The following is an 18,549-nucleotide window of genomic DNA, read 5'->3' on the forward strand; positions in this document are numbered from 1 at the left end:
ATTGCTATGCTTCTATGCAAACTGGGCTAAGTACTTATATGTATATGCATCTGAGACACTAAATATATTAGAGTAATTATATATAATAACGATCAAATATAACTTTTCTACATTTATTTTTAATTTTAAAAAGAATAACTACTGCATTTACCTAAATAAATTCAGCATGTACTATGTACTTAAAATTTTATGCAAAATACTATATTGAATCTTCTGCATCATAGCAATTTTCCTCCATTTCTGTGCCACCAGTTTACATTTATTTCAAGAATTCTGTTGTAAAGCAATCTGTATAAAATCACCATTCGAATTCTTTGCATAAAATGAGCGCATTTTAAAAGTTATTATTTATCTGGAAAGTTTGAATTCTGTTTGATCAAATGTAGCTGCAGCATAAACTCGATGCAAATGAAATAAATAAATGAAAGTAAATGGGTACAAATGTAACTTGTACAAAAATCTTCCAGACAGGTGGATTTGGATTTTCGGACGTGAGGCATCGTGTCTAAAGTGTAAATAATAAACAAATATTTGCGAAGAAACCTTTTTTTACCAAACTAAGAGGTTTTGTACCATATTTAACCGATCACAATTAAGAAAGACATTTCAAATACAATCAAATGCTTTCTATAGAATAAAATTCTATAGTACAAAATCTTGTTAGTCGAATAAAATTTCGACTGAACGTGCACCTCGAAAGATGCACACCGGCAACCATACTGTTTTATACTGCATATGCTCGCGATTGTTATTATATGTTGCTGTAACTTCTGAGCACCGAAACAACACTGTCAGTGTTTCTTGAATGTTTAATAATTTAACGTTACGAATTACACCGATTTGTTCAACGATATCTTCGTTTATCCTAGACCTAGCACATACTTAGGTAAATTGTACGCGAATCGTGGAATTGCCATGAAAATGGACATTCTGTAAAAAAGAAATAAATAATTATTTTCTATAATTTAATAAATCGTCACGATGTTGAGGGAATGTACTGTGTGTTGTGTTTGGAACGGCTCGAAACACTTTTGAAACACTTTTCAGCGACTAATTTATCAGTTCAAGGATTAAATTTCGATTTATTGCTCCAAATATGTATAAATGTATCCATACTCATAATCCTCGAATCGATAACTTAGAAATTAATTTAAAATATTATTCCATTTGAAAAAATAACGACTGAAAGTTTTAAAAAACTAACAAACTTCAGAAAGGTATTTTTCGTATTTTTTTTCTCGTCAGTCTGTGTAATGTAAAGAAATTAAATTAATAATGTGAATTTTTAATTTTTTTAAGCAATATATTAGATAATTTTTGTACACATGTGCATTAAATATTACCAGCATACTGTGAACCTAGATAAACCGTGTTAAGTCCTGCACCACTGAAAAAATAAAAGTATTAATGTGTGCACAAGCATAACAGATTCAGTGAACATACAAATATTAAAAAATTTGTATTTTATTAAAAAAGAATATTTACAGTATTGCTATTTTATATACATAGGTGTTTCTTAATAATATCCATCTCCTTAATAATATTCTTCCCTTATCGATAATATTTACATTTATGGGAGTTTTAATGTTAAACCTTTCGATACACAGAAAATAATTTTTTCTATTTTTAAATTCCATATTTAAGGGTACCAAAAGGATTAATACATATAACAAAAACACAACGTACTAATGCTAGAAAACGATTTTTGTGCTGAAAAATTACGGTGCTTTTAGTTTTGAAAGAATCTACCCCTGAAACATAAAAGTGCACGGATCTTACATTACAAATAATAATTCTATATAAAGTGGCATTTTACATGCACAGATTAAACAGAATTGATACTTTCGATTAAAGGAAATGCATGATGAAAGAAATTTAAGCAAATTAAGCTGGCTAATAAAACTAAATTAATGCACAGAGGTTTAAGTATTTTAATGGTCATTAGTACGTAATATTATTGCCTGTAAACATGTTTCGTAATTAATTAATTTTCATAGAATCCTTATAAGCAAATGAAAAAAAAAATGGCTGCGAATAGGTTAGTAAAATAATAACTTTCACCTGTTAGGATTATTACACAATAGCTATATATTTTCATTTTACAGCATTATTTATAATCAATTTAATATATTAATTATATAATATCAATAGTAATCGATAAAAAATTATAATTAAACATTCTACATAAAAGATATTTGTAATACCGTATTCGACGTGACTGAAAATATGTTGCAATAGAAGGATAAATTATAATAAATATATAGACTTACTAGGAAATTTCTACACGTATCAATTTCATCGGTGAAAGTATTACTGATCTTTTTATTAATATTTATTACAAGTACACGTTAAAAATTGACCACTCTGATAGTCAAATAGGGATTAAAAGTATTAGTCATTAAATTATTTACTTTTGCTTAATTCATTTAAGGACAATATCGAATGATAAAAAATAAAAATATTTATTTTATTTATTTATAAACTTGCACTAAACATTATTAATATATTATGTCAACGGTTCATCGATGAAATTTATATGTGCATAAAAAGTAAGTGAATATATTTATTAAGTACACGAGTTTACTCTAACAATTACAAAAACAGATTAAAACAATATAAGATAATAAATTTAAATAATATTTGAACTGAAATGAAATTTTAGATGCTCGTAAGAAGTATTCGTTAAAATGTTGCCGGTTTTGAAAATTATATGAAGCAAGTGGTAAGCGTAATGTGTGGGAGAATTGCCTGCTCCAAAGATGGCGGCGGTGTTCTTGTTAAAAGTTTGCGTAGAAGTGTTTGTAAGGTGCAATACTTGCAGGATAGAATTATCTATAAGTTACGGTTCGATTATGTTACGTTCGTTACTGGAAGAGTAAGTTTCAAGCCACCAATCATGTACGTACGACAATGCTAGTCCGTTGTAAATCCAAACTCGCCATCCTGTTCTCGTTTCGTTATCTATTCTGGACTCGAGGCTCTGGCATAGTTCTTTGCGAGCGTGGCTTCTGCCGCAACGCAGATCGCAGAGCAACCTTTTTTTACACTCGTCGTTGCACTGCGGTCTCACGGGCGAATTCTTGTAGTAGTGTCTGAAATATCAATCAAAATAGCATCGATACACCGATAACGAAACCACAATTAAAGAATTTTAGATACTTTTTATCAGTCTCGATCTAATTATCAACGAATTAAAAATTTATGCTATATTCACAAATAAAGCTACATTTTAATTTATTTTGAGGTTGCAAACATTTTGAAATATTAAGAGAAATCTCAGATTTTTAAGACATTAGTACTTAATAAATTAAATTATGTAATCGTCTTCAGTGAGTTTGACCACCTCTTGGAAAAATTTTAATGGGAGATTCTAGAGCCCAAAATAAGACGAAAATCAAGAATACCAATTTGTTGATCGAGGCTTCGTTAAAGAGTTATTAACGTTTAAAGTTCCGCGCGTAGCTGCGTGCGCACGACAGTGGTTCTCACTCAGAGAACTGTGAGGTTTGAACTTTAAACGTTAATAACTTCTTAACGAAGCATCCATCAACAAATTGGTATTCTTCATTTTCGTCTTATTTTGGCCTCTAGAATCTCCTATTAAAATTTTTCCCAGAGGTGGCCACTCTGTACATCGAATAAAAGAATTTTTCATAACTCGAATGTTCGAAACGATCTATCGAACTAAAGATACGAATAAAATGGAAATTTATAAAGCTACTTACTTATAGTAAAGATCAAAAAGCGACTGTTCGTTACTCATTTTGTCTATCAGGGAGTCCCAATCTTTTGGCAAGAGAGATGACATTTGGTATGCTTGTCGAGCACTATACATTTTGTGCCAGATAGGGTAATCGTACAGATTCGCTTCTTTCAGGTTCATAACCCAGCTTTCGTGGTCCACGACTAACTGAAGCAGAATATTTTTAATTAATCCGCGAAACATAATTTCTGACGGTGATTAGCTTTCCTCTATACTTGCGTGTCGTGTGTAATTGTTACGAAATTCGTTGGAGAATCATTTTGCATTTGAAAAGCAGCTTCTAGTATGAAAAATATAAAGTGATATCTAACGTTAAATCGGTGTGTTTAAGAAATTTCTAGTCCGATTCAAGCTGAAACCATTTCTTGTAGTCTTGAGTGATATTTGTTAGTTTTGAAAAGAATTTAAGCATTTCGACTGATAAAATGGACGCATATTTCGTGCAGTATATTAAATTGTTGTGTAACACGCCTCGTTAATTGTCACAGGCTTGAGATCGAGCCGCGACAGTTAGCAAGACATTATCGATTTTATGTTGAAATATTATTTTGTATTTGTCAGTTGCAGTTGGCAAACGTTGACACAACTTACTCTAGTAGTTTTAGGATGATCGCCATCCACATAATATATTCTATATCCTGGATTAAGATCATTGTAAGGCGTGACCGATGGCCCAACGTAAGCTATACTAACAGCTCTTCCAAGATTAGAAACATCGTAAAAGAGCTCGAATTCGTCATAGTGAGTGTGTCCGAAAAACTGTGCCGTGATCGTTGATTCGTACCTGGGATTAAAGTAGTTTTTTCTCAATTTTATTCAGGCTTTAATTTTAATATTTAAATTTAAAAACTGTCCTTTAACGTTCAAAAAAATCTATCGAAACTTTTTTCACACAAAACATTTTCAGAACTAAATTCTGAAAATACTGTACGTTTAATAAAATTAACTGAAAAACAGCGTATGAGAACAATTTTAATAATTTTAATAAAACTATTTTCAAAAAACAGTTTTTGTGTGTAAACTTTTGTATGATTCTTGTACATTCTAAAATGTCTTTCACAAATTTAATATCTGTCTTAGAAATACCGATTTCTAATCTTATTATACTGTTTCTCGACCGTATTAATACTTTCCTATTTAAAAACCTCTTCATTTTCACTTCTCAATTATAAAATGTTAATTATTTTACAACGAACTCTACACAGAGCACTGAAATAGATTAAACGCGTATTCGTTCAAGATTCAATGTACATATACCAATTCTTTGTTCATTATTAGTAACGATATTAATAGCTGAACAAATAGAATTTGTTTACTTGTAACGTGTATTTGAATACTTCGAATTTGGTGAAAGATAGGAAAGAAACTGAAAAGTAAAAAGTTAAATAGTACAATAATTTCTACTTTTCTACAACTTCATTTTTTCTCAGAAGTGCAACGATGCACCTCAAAATGCAAATGCACTTTTCTTCTTTAATGCAGTTGTATACTCTTTTCTACTACTTTCAAATTCTGTGTAACAAAAAAAAGTATTAAAATACAATGTTTAAAACAAAAAATTTTAATTGAAGGAATCTTGTTGATCATTACGTTTGCAAATATTAAAATTGCTACATCTCACAAACTATTAATTTTTCAAATATTTTACTCTAAAACTCTTTTATGTAGAATGTTCCAAAGAATCGATACAAGTAAAAGAAAAGAAAATTCCGTTTAATAAGAAAAATTTGCATTTTTCAGTTGTACCATTGCACTTATGAAAACAAAAAATTTTAATGGGAGATTCTAGAGTCCAAAATAAGATAAAAATCAAGAATACCAATTTGTTGGTCGAGGCTTCGTTAAAAAGTTATTAACGTTTAAAGTTCCGCCTGTAGAACGACAATCTTCGAACAGCTGCGCACGCACGACAGTGGTTCTCGCTCAGAAAACTGTAAGGCTGTTTTGAATTCAATTGTTAATATCTTCTTAACGAAGCTTCAATTAAGAAATTAGTATTCTTGATTTTCGTCCTATTTTGGCCTCTAGAATCTCCCATTACAATTTTTCCCAGGGATCGATAATAATGGTCGATAATAATTAATGGCCTGTATACTAGGTGGATTGTGATTTCGTGAAAATTGATGTAAATTTACTAACCGATTGATGATGTGATAGTAATTCCGAGACCACACCTTCAAACAGTCCGAGTGACCAGGCGGAATGTGTCCAATAATGTGAACCTTCTCACCGCTCATTTCAGCCCCATGCAACTCGTAAATGAGCCACTGTAACTCGCTCACTGGGTCTGTGCTATTGATTAACAGCCACCAGTTTTTGTTATTGCAATAATTCATGTTTATGGAGATAATTCTGAAGCCTGGACGAACCAGGACCGAATAAAAGGCGCCTCTGCGAACTGTTCGCGAGACGCCTGCTGGCAACCAGCGTCTCCAATGCTTGTCAAGAGCATCGTACAACCAGGATATATCATTTTCCTTTGGCACAAACGGCGGTGGAAAGCTAGAACGAACGAACATAAAATTACGAAAGAAACCAGCAATTTTTAAATTCGCGAAAAATATTATTTCTATTCAAAACCACCAATTATAAATTATAGATTTCATTTGACTGGCTGATCGAAATTCTAATATAAACGTTATGTAAAAGATATTTTCTAAATAAAAAGTCTCAATGATTTATATAAATTTTCTACTAAAATATGAGAGTGTTTAAGATTTCTTGTTACATTTTTTGGTGTCTCCGTGCAAAAATTGTGTTAAACTTTCGGAGAAAGTCTCGAGAAAGAAAGGAGCGCACCTATTAACGGGAGAAGTTTCATGGTTTCCTAGAGCTGGGAAGATTGGTATTCCGGGAAACGTTTCGATCAGTTGGTTTACAGTGTCGTGCAAAATTTTCAAATTTTCCTCGCGCGTCTGGTTCCACACGTCGTGAGGCGGTAAGTCTCCAGTCCACAATATGTAATCTATATCCTACATTGCAAATTAAACATTTTTTAACTAGAAACAATTTTCGAGTCTTTTTATCATTTTTGTGAGAATCTTCATTGTTCCCATAAAACATGTATTAAAAAATTATTATAAATATATTTCTGTTCACTGAACATTGAAAGAATATTGTCCCTGATAAAATAAATAATGAAAATAGTTTAATATAAATTAAAATTCACACTAAATGATAGAAATTGATCAACAAAAATACTACGAAATCATGGCTGGATGATAAATTCGAGTAAAGAGGCAGATCCTATAAAACAAGAATAACAAATAAAATACAAATAACTTTTTAAACAACTAAAAATATAATTGTTCGACAGACATTGCTAATTAAATTGGACATAAATTTTCCGCTATCTGTTATTTTAATATAATTCCGTTCATTCTCACGGATGCACACGGAACGCGTTTCAAATTGGTAGAAATTGCGCCATCAATCTGACTAATTTTACTAATCGAAAGTCTAGCCTAGTTCCTGTACTTATCTGTGATAGTATACACGGTGTCCCATTAATGATACAACCGAGGAACGAGTGATTCCATGTGAGAAAATAAAAAAATGAGATTTTGAAAATTTTTCCAAAGTTGTAGGTGCATAACCGTGTAAATTCGGTTGATACGTATTAAAAAGTTTAATTTTTCGTAAAGTATCGATTAGAAAATGGAAACTGAATGTGAAGGATTCCTTTGAAAGAAATTAGAAATTGATATAATCGATATTACTCACGGAATGCGTGTCGGCGATATGCTTGAGCATATGTTCGACCGTTCTTTTCGGGGTGTCGCATTTTCTGTAGTCACCCCATCGGCCAGCACCCCCTGCTGGAGTCAGGGGTGCGCCGTTGGTCAATCTGCAGCATAATGGTTCGTTACATTCCGCATTCGTGCCCTCTTGGTAATAAGGATCGTAGTGCGTATCAGAGATATGAAGGACTTTGAAGGTCGGCGCACCTTCTTGAGGCGGTATAGGAGGCTTAATGTGCGGTTTTTTTACAGGCGGGAACGCCACCTCCCACTCGTGCAACGGATTGTACGCGTCCTCGCAAGCGTCGCCGATCACAAAGCTACAGATCTGAGCTGGACCCATATCCACTTGCTTCAGAACGTAAATCACTTCCCCCTGGACAGAAACAGGACGTAGCATTTAATAACAATTTAATGAAAACCAGTCAGAGTCAGTTAAAACGACAAAATTTGTCCCTCGATAATACGAAATATGTCTTTGTTCATTGATTTTGCAAATGTCTACTTGAAACTGATCTACTTTGGATGCATGTTTGAGTCAGATATAATCGAATTCAACTGCAATCAAACAGGTACAAACTTTGTAGATGCTAGATTTATTGACTCTGCAAAAACCTACTTAAAACTGATTTATTTTGGGAGCATGTTTGAGACAGATACAAACAAATTCAAGTGCAATCAAACGGTTACAAACATTGTAGATGCTATATTTATTGACTCTGCAAAAACCTACTTAAAACTGATTTATTTTGGGAGCATGTTTGAGACAGATACAAACAAATTCAAGTGCAATCAAACGGTTACAAACATTGTAGATGCTAGATTTATTGACTCTGCAAAAACCTACTTAAAACAGATTTATTTTGGGAGCATGTTTGAGACAGATACAAACAAATTCAAGAGCAAACAAACGGTACAAACATTGTAGATGCTGGATTTATTGACTCTGCAAAAACCTACTTAAAACTGATTTGCTTTGGGAGCATGTTTGAGACAGATACAAACGAATTTAACACTAGATAGCCCAAGGAAGTCATTTTGACTGCTTTTTAATTTCAATTAGAAAAACAATTACGTATATAATGACACAATTTCTTAGAATTTTGTGACTTTTTGTACAACATATAAATGCGTTTATTAATAATTGTAGTTACCTCCCCCCTCCTTCATTTCCGGTATATTGTATATATGTATGTGTTATACCTATATTGCCCAGAAGCAGTAATTTTGACTGCTTGGGAAATTGTAAATAATTAAATGACTCTTATTATTGAATTGAGTTTTCTTATATGACCAGTTCGGCTCTGTATTGAAATAACAGTTTTAAATTCATAATATTAAAATCTAATATTAAAAATTAATTTTAAACAAATTTCTTTACACATTAGTTATTCTTTCACAATACAGTCATTTTGACTGCTTTTGGGCAATATAGGTATATACTAAGTTTCAGTCTTCCTAGTGTTAAGTGCAATCAAACAGTTACAAACATTGTAGATTCTACTTTCATTGACTTTACAAATATTTGAAATTGATTTAGTTCGTGTGTAAATTTGAAGCAAATAAAAATGAAATATTACATTAATAAGGAAACGTAATCATTCGAGTAGTTTTATTGGCTTTACAAATATGTGCCTACTTAAGACTGATATATTTTGTGTGCATACTTCAGACAAATAGAAACGAACTCAACTGTAATGAAGCAATCACAAGGGTCGTAGATTCTACTTCAGAATAAATTTATCAAATGCTTAAAATTGATTTATGTCATGCTCGTGACGAACAAAAAGTGAAATGTTACATTCATGAGGAGATACGTTCGCCATCAAGTATAATCGAATGACCAGAAAAACAGTGCATTTTTGCATAAAGTTTGCATACACTTGAAGTTGATTTATTTCAAACGCAGAGTGTTGAAAGAAATAACGAGAAGATTAAAAGTGAAACTTACCCCAAAGAGCAAGGTTACTCCTTTGCAAACTCGCGAGCTCTGGATTTTTAGGGATACGCAAAATTGGTAAATACTGTTCATAATCTCTTCGTCGCTCTTGCCAGTTTTTATGTACGTTTGAAGAAGCCCCGCGCCAACTTTACACGCCGAACAAGACACCTTCGACATCACGGAAGTTTCGACTTCCATCATGACTTGCCTCAAATCTAACAATTTTAGAGCCTTGTCCACGAAGCCTGAAAGATGGCCGCTTGGCTGCACGGACTCCATGTCCCACAGCATTCGAGAATAATTATACTGTAACATACGTAGACTCTTCATAACATTTAATCCTTTATCATGTATTTCTTTCTATAAGTTAAAGTTCTTCCGTATGTATTTTATATTTTTATAAATTAATTTAATTGCAATGATCTCAAGCATACAAGGCTGCTGAAAAATGATTTCAATTTTGCAAAAAATAGAGTTACATGGAGTTTTGGTGAAATGAGAAATGCAAATACAAGTTCTAGTTCGAATAAAATTTTTAAGAAATAAAAATAAAGAATCGTGTGCAACAGGAACAGATTTTTTCTTCGTCGATAGCAGACAAGTTCTTAATTACTTTTACATCCGTATTCTGTGTGCTTTGAAAGTCTCGATGGGTCTTTTTAAGAATGAAATTTATAACTTCGTAAATACATGATCGTTTTTGTTAATCGGTAACTGTAACATAGCGTAATAATTTTCATTTTGTTTCTTATTGTACATTCGCTCAAGATACAAGATAATTATAATTTCTGTATTGCTTCCATCGAGTTCTAAGCAGAATATTATTTTAGAGTAATTTTTCGCAAGATTTTCTTTTTACGAACTATAAATTTCTTAATATTTAATATATTTTATTCGAAATAAACACAACCTGTGTAATATATAAAATTAATTATATCTTGTAGCAATAAGGTATTTAACGAATGAAGAATTTAAGAAAAATGGAGCAAGGTTCCTAGAAATTCTGTAGAAGAATTTGATTTCAGGGAGCGAATGTTAAATAACATCCGTATCCTGGATCTCTGTGTAAGATCACGGTTACAGAATGACATTTATGCCGGGATAAAAGAATTGTATCGATCATCGTGGAACTTTCGCGGGGGAAAGTCACTGACATTGGGATTGTGCGTATCCGTATAAACGCGGATAAGGACACACTATATTGGTATCCTCGTCGATCAAGTTGGTGAAAGTATTTTGGCACTAAAAGTGAGAGTAGGCGACATCGTCCCGTTAGACATGAAAAAAACCCAGAGAAATACGGAAGAACCAAAAGATAAGCTGCAGTTGTTGCACCATTAGAAATTACTTAACAAAATACTCGCGAACAGCAATTCAGAGTGCAAATATTTCCTTTGCTAGAATATTTAAATTTTATTATTCATTTCTATACTATTATATACATCCATTATATACAATTTTCTTTGGAAATATTATAATATTCAAATTGCAACGAGCTTAAATTTTCTCTTTCCTCTCTTCGAATAAAACATTTTTAATTTCTGTTAGTTACTCAAACTAGAGGATCAAAAATATTTTAAATTGTTTTATTAGATTCATCGGTGATTATAATGCAAGTGTTTTAGAACCACAGAAAATTGGAATTTTCCAAAATTGAGTAAGAATTATAGAACAAAATAATTTAAATAACGTTCGAACCTAAGATGTTAAAAATAAAATATACAATGTTATTTAATTGCATATTAATTTATGTTAAATATTACTTAACCAGAAGATCAAAAATATTTGAAATTGTTTCTTTAGGTCCACCGATGACTATAATTTAAATGACTCGATTTGGGACTACAAAAAATTGAAATTTTCCAAAATTGAGTGTGAATTATAGAACAAAATAATTTAAATAACGTTCGAACCTAAGATGTTAAAAATAAAATAAAAAACGTTATTTAAATGCATATTAATTTATGTTAAATATTACTTAACCAGAAGAAGATAAAAAATATTTGAAATTGTTTCTTTAGATCCACCAGTGATTATAATTTAAATGACTCAATTTGTGACAATAACTACAAAAAATTGGAATTTTCCAAAATTGAGTATGAATTATAGAACGAAATAATTTAAATAACGTTCGAACCTAAGATGTTAAAAATAAAATAAAAAACGTTATTTAAATGCATATTAATTTATGTTAAATATTACTTAACCAGAAGAAGATAAAAAATATTTGAAATTGTTTCTTTAGATCCACCAGTGATTATAATTTAAATGACTCAATTTGTGACAATAACTACAAAAAATTGGAATTTTCCAAAATTGAGTATGAATTATAGAACGAAATAATTTAAATAACGTTCGAACCTAAGATGTTAAAAATAAAATAAAAAACGTTATTTAAATGCATATTAATTTATGTTAAATATTACTTAACCAGAAGAAGATAAAAAATATTTGAAATTGTTTCTTTAGATCCACCAGTGATTATAATTTAAATGACTCAATTTGTGACAATAACTACAAAAAATTGGAATTTTCCAAAATTGAGTATGAATTATAGAACGAAATAATTTAAATAACGTTCGAACCAAAGATGTTAAAAATGAAATATAAAACGTCATTTAAATGCATATTAATTTATGTTAAATATTACTTAACCAGAAGATCAAAAATATTTGAAATTGTTTCTTTAGGTCCACCGATGACTATAATTTAAATGACTCGATTTGGGACTACAAAAAATTGAAATTTTCCAAAATTGAGTGTGAATTATAGAACAAAATAATTTAAATAACGTTCGAACCTAAGATGTTAAAAATAAAATATTCAATGTTATTTAATTGCATATTAATTTATGTTAAATATTACTAAATCAGAAGATCAAAAATATTTGAAATCTTAAATGACTCGATTTGGGGCTACAAAAAATTGGAATTTTCCAAAATTGAGTGTGAATTATAGAACAAAATAATTTAAATAATGCTCGAACCTAAGATGTTAAAAATAAAATATGCAATGTTGGTAGAGTGTGTGTTAATTTTATGTTAATTTAATTCAGAGAGTTGATGAGAATGGATGGGTAGTTTAGGATGAATTACGATACCCGTGCAAGTTGGTCAGGGCTGGTGCCATTGATGATGGTTTCTGCGGTCGGTGGCAAGTCTCTCAATTTGTTTATTAGCGGTAGAATGGTAACGATGTCCACATTTTCTTCCGCGGCCTTTGCTCTGGCAGCGAACCATTCGTCAGCGAGTTGCATCCAGTTGGTCGCAGTTATTCCCTCTTCTTTCTTTAATTTGTCTCCAAGGGGTTTCCCTGTAGCATGAAGCAAATGGGCCAAAGCATCGATGACATTTAATACGATTAAACAAGCATCTGTTAATTAAATATTCTTAATAAAATAAAATAAAAATTCATACACCAGAGAAGGAATCTACAAGCTTAAAATAAGTTAAGAAAGTGGGTTCAAAAGGAAACCAAAAAAATGTGATTTTTGTATTACAACCATAAAACAATAAGACACAAATCTGTACTCATTGCAAAAATCTAAAAATTGAAACTCAGAAGCATATAGGTCAATGTTTATTTGATTAAATTATTATTACAAGCACAACAAATTTAGTCCTTTCTTATTATGAATTGAAATTCAAAGAAACTCTGGTCAGAACTCATTTGCTTAAATGTACGAAATTATTTACGTGCGAAAATTTATTTGCTATGTTATTACAAATTTTATAAATTGAAATTCAGAGACACTTATGTCAATACTTGATTTTAATTAACTTTTTTAATAATTATAAATCGATAGTGTTCAATCGGAATATTATAGAGTGTCTGAATTTTTTAGCGCGAATAAAGTATAATAATATACATGAATCGAAGATGTTCTGTAACTTAACAATATTATCTTAGTAAATAAGAGTAAATAAGAATTTTGTACATAATTCACTTTTATTTTCTGTGCTTTAATTGTAAGAAACGCGGACAAACCGATACAAAGTGTTTAATTTTTCACAAATATTTGTTTCTTTTTATAACGACTCGATCAAAAAATTGCGATCGATTTTACCAGTGAGGATTACTAAAAATATAGGACGATCTATTTTTTCTTAATTAATTTTCTCTTTCACGGACTGTTGTGATTAATTTCTAAAGTGGAAGAGTCCGTTTTTTAGATCAGTATGGCATCGATTCTAGTACAGTTCTATAAAAGTAGCATTTTCACTGAAAATGGATAGTGATCGCTTAATTAATAGCTTTAAAAGTGATACCAGCGAGTCAGCAAGTAGAACAGAAAGAAGATTTTACTGCCAGAACTATAATGTGAGACTACGTGCACCGTGTTTCGAAACAATTTATACTTATTCGCACGAAAACTAAGAAAATACAAACAATTTATAATATAAAAGAAAAACTGACACGTTTCACAAACTATTTTAATCAATTGTGAAAGAATTAAAAAAATTCCATACTATCGATGTGATTTTCAAGATACTTGCACTAAGTATCGAAATACTTATATAATTGTTCCCGTTACCCTCGAAATGTTCTACAATAAACGTGTCGCGAAGAATCGCGTAATACACAGTCATACGTTGAAATCATCGAACCGAATGCTAATCCCAAATACTTTCTCTAGAAAAAGAGGTTACGCGGTTGCAAGTGTTTCGCACCGTTTTCAACATAAATGATTAGTTACAAACATAAATAGTGGTGGCGTCCAATCTATAATAGTTCACAACACCCAAATATACAGTAAACAAAAATAATCAATAATCAAGTCATCAAATAATTTTATTGCATTGACCAGTTTTCCCTGTCTGGGGGCATCCTCGCCATTTTTTAAAATTAAAACGTAACAAATAGAAATTTTCAACATGTTCGATGAAAGATTGTTATTTTGTAGTTGTTCCAATGTCGATGACATTACAGTAATCCCCTCTATAACACGGTAGATTGATTCCGCGTTATAGGAAAACGCGTTGTACGAGGGCGCCACAGATATATGTATAATCAATGTTACTGTACATATAATCAATGTTCTTACAATTCAAAAACTAGGAACACAAATTTAATAAAATAATTTAATTTAATTTTATAAGAACAACATAAATTTAACAGTACAGAAATACAACGTGGGAAATCCCCGCGTTATATGGGGGAAAACACGTGTTATACGAGGGACATGAAATCGTTATAAAGAGAATTACTGTATTTGAGAGTTTTAAAGTCAGTTGAAATAATATTTTTATTATTATTATAACTGACGAAAGTAGATCCCAAATGAATAATGAAATTACATATTTCGTTTTGGTACAGTGGGTATATTTATTAGAGCTATTAGAATGAAATCGTGCTGTATGGGGGTTCAGTGTGAACCAAAGTAAATTTACAGTAGAATCCGTTGGAAATGTTATAATTTGGTAATTTATAAATGGAAGTGGAAAATAGAAAATTGAATTTTAATATATAAATTATGTGTCTATGTACAATTATTTTTAAATAAACTGTGAATAGAATACGTACCAACGGTAGACTTTAATGTGCCTATGAGGAGCAAAAGCAAGATGTTCATTGCGATCCATTTGTGATTTGGCATGCTACCTTCGGCGCTTTGGTATTGTTAACTGCAACAAAAAATGCAACACATCCTCCTTATTAAATACTCGTTGCAAATAATCCTTGGTTACATGAATTCTTCACCTCATTATTCTAATTACACATATTTTCTTATCAGTATTTAGAAATTTATACGAGAAAACAGATTATAAATACTACATATACAAGGTGTTCTGGGAAAAATTTTAATGAGTGATTCTAGAGGTCAAAATACGACGAAAATCAAGGATACTAATTTGTTGATTCAGGCTTCGTTAAAAAGTTATAGAAACATTTTTGGTCACACGGTATATTTTCGATAAAGAATTTTTTTCTCAAAAGTACGTAGGAATTCGGGGGTATGTCTAATGACCAAAAATGACTGAAATTGACCCCCACAACCAAAAATAATTTTTCTAGAACGATTTGAAATTTTTTAATTTTGTCAACTCAGCCCACCTACTCGAATTTTTTTCTCGAAAATACGTAGGATTTTTGGGGTGTGTCTATTTACCAAAAATGATTGTAATTTACCCCTGCAATCGAAAATAATTTTTCCAGAATGATTTGAAACTTTTCAATTTCGCCGAAAAATTAAGGGAATTTTTCTTAAAAATTCGTTTTTAATTTTTAATTCATTTGGTTGACGCTGTACGGAAACGTTGTTCAATACTTTTTTGTAGGTATCTATGAGCTGTACTTCCATACTAAATTTCAATGCATTACATTCACTATTGTAGGAGTTATGGCTGTTTGAAAATTGGACCATTTTTATGGAGTTTTTCTCACTTTACGGGGTCAAGGAACAACTTTCTCAATATTGTTAGAATTTCTACATATTCTTGACTAAAATACGCGTTGATTACTTTTTTAAACATTAAAATCGTCCAATCCGTTCAGAAGTTATGACATTTTAAAGATTTGCATGAAATTTAGGGAGACCATTTCAGGGCCTCAGATTAGATTTTTGGTAAGGAATTTTTTTCTCGAAAATGCGTAGAAATTCGAGGGTATGTGTAATGACCAAAAATGATTGTAATCGACCCTTGCAACCAAAAATAATTTTTTTCGCAAATGATTTGAAATTTTTTAATTTAATTTTTTAATAACTTTTTAACGAAGCCTTAATCAACAAATTGATATTCTTGATTTTCGTCTTATTTTGGCCCCTAAAATCTCCCATTAAAATTTTTCCCAGTATTATTAATCCTCGATTAGCAATTTTCTATGTAATTATGTAATTTAACTCTCTACAGTGCAATGAACAAAAAAACACATGACCAAAAATTACACAATATATCCATTGATAAATACAAATAATCAGATATAAATTGGAAGGTAAATTTCAATAAACATCGTATGAAACATTGTAAATTATTTAATTTATACTGATTGAAAGTAAGATTGAATCTAACTTAAAAGATTATCTGGATTTTGTAACATCGTCCAGGTGCTTTAAAATCGTTTCAATAATGGATGTTAGGATGGAATTGCGCAAAAATGTTGTAAGAAACGAAAAGTGAAAGGAGAATCTGTTCGCGGATCGAAACCTCATATAAAATTCGACACGTTCACAAATACTTTCGTAAATATGTCATTGCTGTAAGCAGGCGTTTTAAATTTTGGCCACCGCCTGTAATTACTGTTATTCCTATCTAGGTCACAGATAAATACCTACTCGGAATTGATATTCAAGCAACAACCGTCGAATCTTCGATTGTTGCTGCAATATATTCGTTGGAGGATTCAGTCACTAGCAAACGTTTCTATTTAAATTGGATTCGCTATAATAACAAATCGTTTCTTAACTGGAACAAAGACATTGAGTTTATACTCACCAAAAAGTATATATCGTGAACTTTTGCAATCCAATCGAACCATTAGTTTGTCAAGTATCTACGAAAAATGGCAAATTAATAAAAAATTGGGGGATGATCTCATCTATCCGCCATATTCATCTAATATTTTACCATCGAATTACCATTTCAGAACAACGAATAAGAATGTCAAATTCGTTCGTGACCAAATCAACCGAAATTAAGTAAATAAAAAATACGCAACTCTGCGCTTGCGAAAGGATTATGAAATCCCCTTTGAGATTGCAAAAAATGTTGAACAACGTCATTTACTAAAATTTCCAATATTCAGGCAAACCGTTGCTGTTATTATTTTTTGATGAACCTGAAATATTCGATTGACACGAGGCAAGATCTCAAGGTTTAAATGTCGTACAAAGGTCCTGGACGCATCGAGGGTGTAAGGATCATGCTCAACCGTCCAAGAAACGAGTAGTCAAGATCAAACATGGTTATTTATACTTTCAAGGCTATCGTTTAACATGCCACCGAAGTATCCATCTGGTAACTCGTTGTATTCCAGCAAGAATACGCGGATACCGGGCATTTTTGCGAGTACTTGTTACGCTTTCACCGCAAATTAATAGCGAGCAAGCGAATTGGAAATGCTCGCTGGTACGTTGGCGAGCACCGACGCAATTTGCAAATTCAAATCATCGATTGACAATGATCGATCGATGGTAATTCGAAGGATAGGAATCGTTTTTGTCCGTGGGAACACGCGTAATTACGTCTTCTCCTAGAAACTCGCGTTGAAAACGAAGATACTTGCACGTTTCGTAATAACGGACGCAAAACAGCGAATCGAGAGAAAAATAAGCGCCTGTCGTCCCATTTTCCACCATAACCGTCCACTCGATAAGATGGTGGGCGGTGATTTTACGTTCGACTCGATAGTCCGGACAAAGTCGAGGCTCCGATCGAATCCTGTCAACGAAATAACGGTGCGTCGAACCTATTTTGAATTTTCTAGCACGGAAGAATTCCAAATGTCCCGGGTGATGAATCCAACGGTAGGAACGAGTAAAACAGCCAAGTGGAATAAGCGGTTGACCGTTATTCGACCCACCCAGGGACCTTGGCTGTTGAAACAAGACACTTCGGCCATGCTCGTATTTCGCGCCCATTCAGTACGAAATCGTCACAGCGCGGCTACTTTCGGAGCCTGGGCGCCCGGTCCCAGCTAGGAACGGGTTCATTTAGTCCACAGTGTAGCTTCGTTTATTGGAAACTATGTTTATTGGATACTATGCTTACCGAAACTCGGTTTATTGAATGTTTATTGGGACTCTGTCTATTGGAAGTATATTTATTGAAAACTATGGGTAATGAAACTCAGTTTATTGGAAGCAATGAGTGTTGGAACTCTGTTTATTGAAATACTGTTTATTGGGAATCTATTTTGACATTTTATACTTGATATTTTTTTTGGTGATTGATTTAGTGAACTACTATCAAACTCCTATTTTTAATTTATTGGAACTCTTTTTATTAGAATTCTCTTTATTGAAACTCTCTTTATTGCAACTATCTGTATTGGAAAACCCCTTTATTGAAAACTCTGTTTATTGGAACTCTCTTTATTGGAAGTCTCTTTCTTAAAACTCTCTTTATTAGGACTCCCTTTATTAGAACTCTTTTTATTAGAACTCT

General features: G+C 31.7%; 1 protein-coding gene across 7 annotated transcripts in view; it reads right to left on the reverse strand.

Annotated features, from left to right (window-relative positions):
- Window positions 1–237: 237 nt before the first annotated feature.
- Window positions 238–18,549, reverse strand: part of LOC122403349 (sphingomyelin phosphodiesterase-like) — a 35,618-nt gene continuing 17,306 nt past the window's right edge. For 3 of the 7 annotated variants that reach the window (XM_043406836.1, XM_043406838.1, XM_043406835.1), the window contains exons 2-11: window positions 14,969–15,069; window positions 12,546–12,757; window positions 9,455–9,751; window positions 7,487–7,879; window positions 6,563–6,735; window positions 5,903–6,265; window positions 4,355–4,547; window positions 3,726–3,910; window positions 2,907–3,092; window positions 238–930 (exon numbers count right to left, since the gene is read on the reverse strand). In XM_043406836.1, the coding sequence (XP_043262771.1) occupies window positions 861–930; window positions 2,907–3,092; window positions 3,726–3,910; window positions 4,355–4,547; window positions 5,903–6,265; window positions 6,563–6,735; window positions 7,487–7,879; window positions 9,455–9,751; window positions 12,546–12,757; window positions 14,969–15,041 (2,145 nt within the window). In that variant the 5' untranslated portion in view covers window positions 15,042–15,069 and the 3' untranslated portion in view covers window positions 238–860. Of the gene's footprint in view, window positions 931–1,531; window positions 1,752–2,648; window positions 3,093–3,725; window positions 3,911–4,354; window positions 4,548–5,902; window positions 6,266–6,562; window positions 6,736–7,486; window positions 7,880–9,454; window positions 9,752–12,545; window positions 12,758–14,968; window positions 15,070–16,878; window positions 16,916–18,549 lie in introns of those variants that run through there. The other 4 variants (XM_043406837.1, XM_043406840.1, XM_043406841.1 and 1 more) reach the window with 4 other exon arrangements.

Source organism: Colletes gigas, unplaced genomic scaffold (genome assembly GCF_013123115.1).
Source record: "Colletes gigas isolate AHSC1104 unplaced genomic scaffold, ASM1312311v1 Colletes_gigas_Sc00049, whole genome shotgun sequence".
Taxonomy (NCBI): Eukaryota; Metazoa; Arthropoda; class Insecta; order Hymenoptera; family Colletidae; genus Colletes; species Colletes gigas.